Raw genomic sequence first — 12,526 nt, 5'->3', positions numbered from 1 at the left:
ACGTCGCCGAAGTGTCAAAACTGAAATTGAACTTTATGCATAGGCACGTAGGTCTATGTTGCTCTGTGGTCTGTGACCGATTAATCAGTCTTTGGCGTTGAACCTGCGTTGCGGATATATCGGTCATTGGCGTCCAAAAGATTAAGTAACATTTAATGTTACTTACATTTAATTATAAGTAATGCGATTATCTTGATTTGACTCTCCTTAAATTAGACTAGACAAATCCTTTTATACTTTTCAATTATGACCTAGAGAAGCCATATAAGTTTCATACTAATCCAGTGTGATGTCCTATTCCTATCTAATGAACAATAAGTATGTATAACCTATTAATTCTAACTCATAATTCTTGAGCGTCTCACCACTATTATTGAGATCATTACAAAACAATAAATATACAACAAAATAACCGTAAGTATTATTAAAAAATATAATGCAAATGTAATCAATAATTAAAATAAAATAAAGAATTGGTTACATCGATGTCGCAACACGAAATTTGATCCTTTGTTACTTCAAATAAAAGCAAAATCTCCCAATGTTTGTCATGCCATTTTCACATTTCAGTTTTCTGTCTGTTGCTATGTATTAAAATTAATCTCTAGTATGCGGGTGACTTACTAAAAATCTTAGACATCGCGGTTACACGCTAATTCTGGCGTCAGTTCAGTCCATCAGTCCATTCGAGTTTTGACTGATGCCAGAATGATGGAAAATGGACACGGTTAGACGATCAGTCCAGACTGACAACAGACTGATAAAATTACGACACAGTCGCCGTTTGGACACAGAACGCAACACAGTCATTTAGTCTTGTCTAATATGGTGACTGACGCGATAATGACACGAACAGGTTACACGATCAGTCTCCTATCAGTTTTCTGTCATTCAAAATGGACTGACGAATATTATCTAAAAATTTAAATTTTCACCAGTCCAGACCATCAGTCCATCAGTCCGCGTGTTACACGATAATTCTCCCGTCAGTCTGACCAGACTGATGGACTGAACAGACGCCAGAATTAGCGTGTAACCGATGTCTTAGATGTAGTGTAAACCTCGGACATGACATATTACGTAAAAAAATATGTAAACATGGTGATAACTAGCCGTAGCAGTGCCTAGCACTAGGACATTTTCCTTAATGATTAAAATAATATTATTTCATTTCGAATATAATCATTCTGTCACTTCAGACTATAAGTTGTTATGCATACAATTAACTGATTTGACTTATAATAGTTATAATATGCTTAAGTGCAAATAAGAAACGGGTGCTCTTATTTTACTGGCCATATTACCGTTTTACTGGCCTTTACTCAAAAAATGGACTGACCATACAATTATTTATTGCCCGAATATAACACACACAAAATATGGGCCGAATAATTATCATTGTATTCTAAATCTTTAAAAATACGAAACTATATTCATTAATATAAGAGACCAGAAATCTTCTCACTGTTCATACACGCTACTAGACTATATAATCTTTCAGAGATTTATAAATTTGCTTTTTAATAATATCTCAATATTATTATAAGCTCAAGACACGACCTTTAATTTCCATTTTAATATCATATCAAAAATATGTTTCTTAACCTAAAATCCACTTGCAATCCAATACAGGATAAAATCTTCCAAACATTATTGACATGGGAAAAAAGCGTATATAGGTCTACTGTTTAATTGAGGCGGTTGGTATTAAATTATTATGGCCAGCTATGGACTAGTTGAAGGTCTGGCTTCATGTAATTGATATGAATTATGTTAACACATTCAGTGCCAGCCCGAGCTACGCGCTACGAGCGTAGCCGATAACACGGGAAAAACCGTATGTAGCGAAAAGCGCCTACGAACAGTGAACTCCCCTAGGGAGTCGCTGGCACTGAATGTGTTAAGTAAGTAAAATTGTATCTCGAACCAAAGGAATTCAAATCGCTGCCCTTGAGCTCCATCATCCGATACATGGAGATAGTCGAAAAATCTCTTTAGTAGGCAAAAGGTTGCACTTGAGAGGGTGATTGCCACCGAATTAATAAGGTACGTAAAAATTTAATATATACTTTGGCACAGCGACCATGTCAGTAAAACAAGTGGCAAATTTAAAAAATTTAGGCGCGAAGAGTTGACTTCCCATAGAAACTTTGAATATCGCGCCTTTTTTACTGACAAGTCGGGTGTGTTTCAGAGTATTAACAAGTTTAATCCACAGCTACCTTCTACTACAAAATCACCGTGCAACTTTATTAACCGCCTGAGATAAGTAGACCTATAATTGTCGCGGGCCCCGCCCATAAACACTCAAAAAACCTACCTTAAGCAGTCTTTTCCACTGCGTTCCCATCTCCCATTCCCACTTGTCCCAATAACTGGGCGACGCTGGGCTCGTTCAAGGTTAGAACTGCGTGGGCCTCCACCATGACTACTAGGGAGTTCCGGGCCTCTTCGTGGGGCACACCGTGGGCTCTGGTGGCGTGGGAATACCAGGCACCGGTGGATGGGAGGATGGAGACGCACCATTTGCAGGACAATCTGGAATTATACAGGAAAATATAAGAAACCCTTAATTCGACAACGTACATATTACTGAACCCTCCATCTTATCTTATTTTTTATTTTTTTTTTTATTTTTTTTTTTATTTAAGGATCACCAACGGATAATACATCTACACAATTACATAGAAACAAGGACATTTAACAATAACAGATGCTTAACCACTTATAGGTGACCACAGCTCACATGCTTATTGTACTTTTATTTATATTTTGTTGCTAAGGATGCTTAGATTACCTTCCCTTTTATGTGTCGAATTCAAGGTTTATATAAGGTAACAGCAAGACAAAACCATAACACCCGATGAGATAAAATGGGCTTTACGAGCAAGTGTGATTAACTGATGAAAAAAATAGTGTCCGGGTATAGACGAATTTTTTGCTGAAACCGAAACCGAAGCATCGGTTTTGCTCTAGTTTCGGCCGGAAGCAACCCTTGGGCCGAAACAAGATTTTTATGCCGAAACCTACGGAAACAGTAACTTCGGTCGGACTCTACCGAAAATACAGTTTCGGCAGTTTGGCAGTTTTTTGGCCGAAACCGAACCAACACTTGATTTTTATACCCAATTTTCGGTCGGACGCTATAAATGAAAAATACATTCCTTTTGTTTTTGCATATGTGCTGGAAGCATGTGTATTCAGCTAAATTGATATCTGACACCTGTGCAACCATACAACCAGTACTGGTGATCAATTAATAGTATATTACTTACATTAAAACAATGATCGAGCACATTTGCAAAACAAAAATTGTTTTAACCCTCCACACACCAATATGTCATAATATCTCACTTGGATAATATGTTATTGGTATGGAAACAATATAAATATATTAGATCGGGTCGATTAGATGTAGGTAATGACATCTCGAGTGCGTTCAGGTAAGCTTTCACAGCTGAAAAAATAATATTTAACCTCCTGAGACTAAATGTATATATTCGTGCAATCTAATTTGAACCTTTCATGAACCAGATAAAGTAGCATTTCGTTTGTTCGTTGCTTTTTAAACCAAACGAAATTCGTTCCAATTTACTTAAAGAATAAGGTTCAAATTAAAAATATGAAAACTTTATATGCTGGGTCTTACGAGGATACCATAATAACGACCGTTTAACCTAGTTGGTAGAGTTAGGTAGAATTAGGACTAAACAATAGGGAATATTAGGCAAAGCTCTGCGTAGGTGGCACCTTTGTGGCACATACAGTAAACAAACCACATTGACACATGGCCTACCGCGAAACAAGAAAATCTAAATTTGGTTATATAATCTCTCTATCACTCTTGCATATTCGAGCGATAAAGAGGCAGATAACTAAATTTCGATTTTCTCGTTTACCGGTAGGCCCTTGTTAACAAACCGCGTTGGTGCATCAATGTCATATTTTATTGTCTGTGAAAACTTGTCAAAAACAGTTTAAGGCACAGTATGTATAAGTTAGTCTATGAATTTACTGAGTCGGTAGTGCTGCACTCTGGCGGCAGAACATTGCAGTAATATCCCCTATTTGCGCAAGATTGACCCATAATATAATTAACTAGCGATCCGCCCCGGCTTCGCACGGGTAAACCTTCACTAATTAGTAATTATACACCTAAACCTTCCTTAAGAATCACTCTATTGATAGGTAAAAACCGCATGAAAATATGTTCTATAGTTTTTGGGTTTAGTCGAACATACAAACAGACAGACGCGGTGGGGGGGGGGGACATTGTTTTATGATGTAGTGATTTATTGACAAAGAAATACTCAGATTCTGTAACCATAGCTGTTGCTGTATGGCGCCAATACGTTATATGACACTGAATTATTGTCGAACGTTCGCGCGTTACCACAAGATGTAAGGTCATATACCACCATACACAATAGCTGCCAAATGTGCGACAGCATTTTACGCATCAGCATTCTTTTGTCTATACATCTAAGCTGGATTCGAATTTAAAAAACGTAAAAAATCAACAACAATAAACTATAGTTCGTTTTTTTAGCATTAGAAATAAGGTAAACAATCTTGACGTGTCTTTTAATTGAAAAACACATTTTAAAAATAAGTTACGGCAAATATGTAACAATTAATTATGAATCTAACACGATCATTTATATTCTTATGCTTTCATAAGTAATAGTTACTGATTTTTAAAAAGCGTTTTTCAATTAAAAGACATGTTAAGATCGCTTACCTTTTTTCAAGGTCTTTCTAATGCTAAAAAAACGAACTATAAGGTGGCCACCCCAGCGCCAAACTTAGCACATCTACATGTGTCGCTTAACTTCAAACTCGGGTAAATCCATTCGACCTTCTCAGCAAATATCTACCCTATTCCCTTTTCTTAATACCAAAATCGCATAATCTGACAGATGGATTTACCCGAGTTTGAAATTTAGCAACTCATATATAGCCAACGTTAAAAAATCATCATCTGGGAGACCGAGCTTTGCTCAGAAAACATATTATATCTCAAATATGCGCGTTTTCCTAGAGATAAGACCTAGCTAGATCGATTTTTCGCCCCCAAAAACCCCCATATACCAAATTTCATCGAAATCGTTAGAGCCGTTTCCGAGGTCCCCGAAATATATATATAAATAAATATACAAGAATTGCTCGTTTAGAGATACAGAGTCCCATTGACATCTCAATCACATTTTCGATGTGATGAATTTCCTAAATAATAATTAAACTGAATGTTATAAATAAATCGTACCTGTTCGTCATATGTCGAGATTTGACGTGTCGCCTCCTATACCCCCAGCTGTTGTACACGCGAGGGCAAAACGGGCAGGGAAACGACGGGTTGGCATAACACGTGTTTTTATCTGGAAACAACGTAGCGAACGGATTTAAATTCTTGCGCACTGATCAGTGCTTAGACATACGACGGGTTAATTATGAATTAGGCAATAAGACCCAAATTACAAACACAAGACTAAGATATATGTGACGTTATCTATGAAAAGGGACCTTATTGTCGATGGCGCTTACGACATTATTAACGATGCTCCGATATAAATACAATGCCGCGCGATGCTGTGCGGCGTAAGCGCCATCGACAATAAGGTCCCTTTTTATAGATATTTTTTTATTTTTAAATTTCTAGGAGACACAATGGTGTGGCTTCATCGAATTGTCTCCTCCTGAATTGGAACCTCCGAAACATGACACCCTTCCAGAAGTCAGCGCACTCGATGGTCCCCTGCAGCGGCCGCGGCACGCGCCACAAAGGAATTGAAGTGCACATAGATTATAGACTAGCCCCCTTAATCATAAAACTTTACAGGCCTGATTTAGTTAAATTGTGTTTTATCCCTTTCTTACAAATACATAATTCAAAATGACAGATAAAAACAAACGATTCGTAGCAAATTCAGGCCAATAACGCGTTATGAATAACGCCATAGGTGAATAAAACACGCATACTTTTCTAGTTCACTATTCTAGGAATCATAACAAAGAAACACGTATGCACACTAGATGTAGCATTGTAAGCTTGCGGACACCATGCATTTGTGTTCCCATTCTAATTTAGTCCTTGTTATTTTATACGTAGCTTTGTTTTTGTTAAATGAGTCTATTGTACCCACTTGGTTGCAAATTAATATTAAATGAATGAGGGCGCGATTGCTCATCTCAACTGTGTTCATGTTTACAACTTTTCGCATGTATATTTCGCGTATCAAAAACATTTAAGTCCCTACTGCTTAACGTGAAATATTGTAGTGGATAATCGTGTAAGATGATGCTAATAAAATGCGACTGGATGTGTTAGTTGTAGTAAGTACTTTAGATATAACAATGCCTTTGTAAGGTGACGGCAAGTCTTATCAAATACCTCACCATGCGAACTCTATGCAAGGTAGTCTGGGCATTTAATACACTAACAAAGAAACAAAAACTAACCTTTGCAATTCTGCGCCTCACTGGACACAGAATTCAAGTTTTCCGTCGTAATGCTTAGAGATTCAACGATAGTTCCACTCTGTAACACTGTCTCAACCTCCTTGTCTATTTCGATGCATTCTTTATCATCATCAATATTTTCTATGGCTTTTTCGTTAATGTTCAGACAAGGTTGCGTGCTGCTGACTTCGTTAATCCATTTTTTGACAGAACGATCTCCGGAGGCGGTAGTGCAGACGGATTTGCTTGAGAAACTTTCCGGGCTTGTTGAGTATTTTTTCTCGTTTTCATCTAGGAGGGCGATGTCTGTGTCGTTTGTGTTTTCTCCCGAGTAATCGGTTAGCGGCGAATCAATGGGCTCCAGTTTTGGCACTATATTCTGTAACGCAATGTCATAATATGTAGACATTATAAACAAATTGCAGACTAAAAACCTAGTTCTAGTTCCGTTTATAGGATTAGAGAGAACAGCGCAGAAGTAATTTGAGGTTCTAAATGAAATGCCTAATACACCTAATAGACATAATACAGTAAAATTAAATAATGAATAGTGCGATATTTCGGTCATTTAGCATGTAAGGGTGCGGACAATCTGGAGAAACGAACTGTGAGATTGAAAGTACAAGACCTTGAGGCTGAAGTCCCACACAATGATCCAACAAGATATCAGTCAGATGGATTTGATAGTGCTAAAGGACTATGCGTCAAAATGGTCCCAAAACAAACAGAGTTGAGAGTTAGGTCATTAGATAGGTATTTCTCTGTACTTCATTTCGTTCTATGGGCACCAAGCGGAATTCGATTGCAGAACTGAGATATTGGTATTTTTCAAAATGTCGTCACCCTTATTGCCTAGGCAATAGATATAATACAGAATACCTATGTAATGATGACCTTACTCTCATTTCTGTTGGCGTTGGGTTCAGGCTCCACACAAAGTTACCCATGGTCCTTTAGAAAGCAAAGTGCCAGATTATAAATATGTAATTTGACCTATCTACATGACAGGAATAAAGTCGGTAAAAAAACAAACTTTTATTTTACACCTACAACTACCAGTGGGGAGACACTCCTCACTTCCGGCAAAGCATTGCTCCGAGCAATTATTAGGGTTGGCGCCACTTGACTTCCTTTTGCGTGCACGACCACAGATAAGATAATGACTTGAATTTTGACAACCCTAAATAGCCGAAAGGGATAGTGCCATACATTAGAACGGAATAGCATGATTCGTCCCTGAATCGCTGTCAAACTTCGGGTTTTGTAGGAAGTGTCCTTTCTGTACCGTAGTACTATAATTTATTCTTTGCAACTACATTACTTTGGTTGGCTGACTTGATGCAGATTTGTGTAATTCCTCCTCACATTAATTAGTTATTTCCTGTGCCCTGTTTATCAAAAGCTTGTAATACAAGTGGAGGTCCCTTTCTAACAAAAGCTGTCAAAAAGGGACTTCCACTTGTACTCCACTCCGCGATTTCGTCGCATTGCTACAGGTAGCTAAAAGTACATTAGTTCCGCCCCAATTTTGGGGAAAGCCATAAGCCGCGCGTTGCGCTGTCGCCACCTAGCGGCCATATCTGTGCTGATCGTAACAGACGCGTTTTGTTAGAGAGTGAGTCTTCTGTACAGTCACTTGCAATAATATGTTACTCTTAAAAAGGCCGCAAAAATATGTGACACGCTCTTAGGGCTCTACAAATAAGAGCGTGTCACATATTTTTGCGGCCTTCGAAGAGTAACATATTATTGCAGGTGACTGTACCTAGTACTATTATTTATTCTGTGTTACAAGTTACAAGCTTTAATAAACAGGGCACTGGTTGCACTTTAAAAGAGCCTAGGGTCCACTTACTTAACATAATCTCAAGTATCCTCTTATACTTATAGTAATTTTGTGAGATATGACGTAAATAAGTGAATTAATAAGAAATAAACATTGCATTTCATGCTGTGTTCCATCCATACTAACATTATTTTTGAAGGAGTCTGGTGTACTAAGATTAGTGCCAGTATCAGGTTTTGGTGGTGTCGGAGCCGTTTTCTTAGTTTTGTTGTTGTTATCTTCAGTTTCGCTTTTCTTGCGTTTTTTAGCTGGCTGTGTAGTAGTAGTAGTACTAGCTGGTTTCTGGAAGTACACAACAATCAATAAATCCTCAATTACTTACTATTGTGTTTATAACAAAAATAGTTAATCTGGACTGGGGGCACAATAGTTCCCCTAGCAAAATTATAAAATTGATAAATTTATTAAAAGCAAAACAGTATTAATATATGAAGAAGAAGAAGAATAACTATTACATACACAGATTTAGAAGTAAAATATGGGAGCTAGCTTGGCGCCGGATGGTACGGTGCTCAGAAGGCTGGTGGCATTGCCGCGCTTAATGCCTATGCCAATTCGCTGGGCTAGGAAGTAACCAGCCCACTGTTCACCCGTAGCATCAGTGAGAAGCTTCGCTAGCTCCCTAAATTTACAATGTGCTCCGGGTCCCCAAATTATTAATATTTATTTCATATTACAAACAAAAGCTTTGTTATTCCAAGCAAACGTCAATTTAACGGCCTCCTAGCCTAGTCAATAGTGACCCTGCCTACAAAGCAGGAGGTCCCGGGTTCAAATGCTGGTAAAGGTGTTTATTTATTTTATGTGTTCATATCTGATATTTGTTCCTGAGTTCTTTACTATATATTTAAGTGTTTAGGTATCTATATCTATCTATTATATATATTGTCATGTAGTGCCCACAACACAAGCCTTATTGAGCTTACTGTGGGGCCAGGTTGATTTGTGTAATATTTTCTTACAATATTTATTTATTTTAAACCATGAGATCAAATCACTTTTCAAAATAGCATTGTTGTTGGTATGGCTTCTATTTCAGATAATTGGCTAGTTAAATTAGAATCAACAACATTATTATGTAAGTATAACAAAAAACCTGCTCCGGTTCTGTTGCATCCTAATTCAGGAAGCATTGTTACATTAAAAATAGTTGCAATTAAATGCAGGCGCAACAAGCAATTAAAGGGAGTGGCTCCTCACACAACATACTCATGCTGTGTTGTGCACACAGCATGCAATGTTGGAGGCTCATATAACAAAAAACATGTAATATCTGGGAGACTGAGATTTGCTCGGAAAACATATAATAACTCAAAAATGCGTGTTTTCCCAAAGATAAGACCTAGCTAGATCGATCCATCGCCCCCGAAAACCCCCATATAGCAAGCTTCATCGAAATCGTTAGAGCCGTTTCTGAGATCCCCGAAATATATATATAAATAAATATACATATAAATAAATAAACAAGAATTGCTTGTTGAAAGGTATTAGATAGATAGATATAACTTGTAATAAATAAATTGGGGCCAATGTTACACAGATTAATCTGGCCCCAAACTATATAAGCACAGCTTGTATTATGGGTACCAGGAAACAACATAGGTACATAGTTAAATACATAGATCACATCCATAACTGAGGAACAAATATTAACCACGCAAAAAAATGTGATACCTGCCAACCTGCCCCAAATTCTTGAGTGTACACCATCATTGAAAGGCTAAGCACCATTGACTAACCCTAAGGGGCTTCTAAAGGGAGGGCTTGGTCACTTTTTCTGTAGTATAAGACATTTATTTCAGTTTATAATTTATACATTGTAGTGTGACTATTTAAAAATACAAATCAATATATATTTAAGAAAATAATTAGACTTTATCAAACTGCACAACGGGACTTAATCGCGTATTTAAGTTTTAAGATTTACCTCCGACGTTTCGAGGACGGCGTTGTCCCCGTGGTCTCGGAGAAGACTGGCTCAAGTTGACATCAACATCTTCTAGCCGCGCGAGTTTTTCGAACTACCCGCACTTGGTCTTGTTTATCAGTTTGAACGTTTTGCGCACTAGGGATGTCACTCTGTCGACACACAACACTAACGATATTCGATTTATCGACTGTCGATATTCGTTTCCGCTTACATTTACTAATGACTGGATTCCATGTGGATGAGATCTTAAAACCCTCGTCCCGATTAAAATTGCAATGTTTTTTGATTTCAATGGCTTCCCGCACTTTTCTACTGTAGAAATGGCGATCCGTGGAGAGGATTTTAGGGTTATGCAGCTCAATCCAGTGGTTTGGTCCTGACTCCAGCAAATGCTCAGCCACCGCAGACTTGTTGACCTGACGATTTTTGACAGCTGCGATATGTTCCTTAACTCTTTCTGCTATGGTGCGCTTAGTTTCTCCGATATAGGAACTACCACAACTGCAATCTATTTTATAAACGCCAGGTGACTGGAACGGAATAACGTCCTTCGGTGACCTTAGGCTCCCTGCTACATCTAAAACTTAAAACTAAATCTTAAAACTTAAATACGCGATTAAGTCCCGTTGTGCAGTTTGATAATGTTTAATAATCGTGAAAGTTTAAATCAGTATAATTAGACTTGTTTCCTAGTTGTAAGAAAGAATGTAATAAGAAGTACATACCTCATCATCTCGCGTGGTGTCGGTTCCCGTCGATAAACCACAAATCCTCAACGCCTCTGCTGTCTTCAGCAGCATGGGCAAGAACTCCTCAGTTACATTCACCTCCCCATTGTACATAAACGTCAGCAACGTCCGCAGCGACGCCGTGTTGATGTCATGAAGCACTATTATAGGATCCTTGTGGGGGTTTTGCTACAAAAAAAACACGTAGGCGTCACGCAAAGTTACACGCACAAATCACATGTGTAAAAACTGTTATTTACCTGGAAAATTGTCTTGAACACTGAACTGTTCGCTGACAAAATAACTTTGTGAGCCTTGAAGCTAAACCCTTCGGAAACCAATGTTACGTCCGACAACCCCTCATCCTCAAACAAGCCCTTAACATTCGTCAAAATGTTGTTTTGATACCCGTTCCATTTTAAACTGATTTCCTGATTCGCCATTACTGAGAGAAACGCAGCATATGGCTGGCAGTTTTTGTCGAAAAAATTAAGGAAAATAATAAAAAATAATTAAGTTCAAGAGAAAGCAAAAGCAAACAGAAAACAAACTTGTGTTGCTAATAATCAACCGTGTTGTTCGATTTTTCTGACATTGAATTTGTTGCCATGTGAAAATGTTTGGTTGGGTGTAGGTTTAAGTAGATGAATTTATAAGTACCTAACTCGATAATCGATTATTAATCGTTAGAAATCAATTAAGTGTCAAGAATGTAAAAATAACGATTATGAGATTTATGTTATGAGATTAATCAGGTTACTGCTTAGAGGATATACTTATCCTCTAAGACTCTAAGGTTTACTGGCATGAATACACGTAACTTGTAGTGGTAGTTTTCAATTTTTTTATTTTATTTTCATGCCTCTACACAGCTCTACACACATTTCGTTACAGCCAGGCGTGGCTCACTCCGCGATTTCGTCGCTTTGCTACAGGTAGCTAAAAGTACATCCGTTCCACACCAATTTTGGTGGTTAGCCATAAGCCGCGCGTGGCGCGTCGCCACCTAGCGGCCATACCTGTCCTGATCGTAACAGACGCGTTTTGTTAGAGAGTGAGTCTTCTGTACCTAGTACTATTATTTATTCTGTGTTACAGCCTAGAGTCTGAGGCTGAGGGCCTACTGCGAACCACGTTCGACGTATTGTCTCTCTGTCGCGCTTGTAAATTCGCACGTACGGGTGATAGGGAGTAGACGTGTGCGCCGATTATAAAATGATCGGCGGCGGCGTTTGCCAAAAAATCGGCGGCGGCGGCGTGTTTTCGGCGTGAAATCGGCGTGACCTTGACTTTCAGGTTTCTTAAGGAAAATCATTAATTTGTTGTTTTTCGTGAACATTTTATCAATGCAGGTTACTGGTCAGTTATAGTCAGACCGTAAAAAGTCTGCAGCGATTTTGATAGCCCACGCAGTGCAAGTATTTTAAACGTCAAACTTCTATGAAATTATGACGTATACATAACACTTACACTGCGTGGGCTATCAAATCCGCTGCAGACTTTGTTTGGTGCGACTACGTATAGTTTGAATATGCTGTGAGTAAAATAGGGTTTGTAAATGAA

At 38.2% G+C, this 12,526-nt stretch overlaps 1 protein-coding gene across 1 annotated transcript; it reads right to left on the bottom strand.

Moving 5' to 3' along the window:
- Positions 1-2,198: 2,198 nt before the first annotated feature.
- LOC134790956 (protein abrupt-like) lies at positions 2,199-11,528 on the bottom strand. Its single transcript, XM_063761980.1, has 6 exons — positions 11,224-11,528; positions 10,961-11,152; positions 8,432-8,587; positions 6,460-6,838; positions 5,267-5,378; positions 2,199-2,538 (listed from the first exon to the last, which is right to left on the bottom strand). Exons 1-6 carry the CDS (start codon positions 11,404-11,406, stop codon positions 2,322-2,324), a joined length of 1,239 nt encoding a protein of 412 aa, XP_063618050.1. The 5' UTR covers positions 11,407-11,528; the 3' UTR covers positions 2,199-2,321.
- Positions 11,529-12,526: the final 998 nt, after the last annotated feature.

Source organism: Cydia splendana, chromosome 5 (genome assembly GCF_910591565.1).
Source record: "Cydia splendana chromosome 5, ilCydSple1.2, whole genome shotgun sequence".
NCBI lineage: Eukaryota > Metazoa > Arthropoda > Insecta > Lepidoptera > Tortricidae > Cydia > Cydia splendana.
The sequence above is the reverse complement of the archived record's forward strand: the minus strand, read 5'-3'. Positions and strand labels throughout refer to the sequence as shown.

Excerpts from the sequence above, each read along its gene's own strand:
- LOC134790956 (XM_063761980.1), bottom strand. The coding sequence starts at position 11,406 with ATGGCGAATCAGGAAATCAGTTTAAAATGGAACGGGTATCAAAACAAC. Across the intron at positions 11,153-11,223 it reads TGTTCAAGACAATTTTCCAG|CAAAACCCCCACAAGGATCC; the intron begins GTAAATAACAGT and ends TTTTTTTTGTAG. Across the intron at positions 5,379-6,459 it reads TGAGGCGCAGAATTGCAAAG|ATAAAAACACGTGTTATGCC; the intron begins GTTAGTTTTTGT and ends CGTTGTTTCCAG.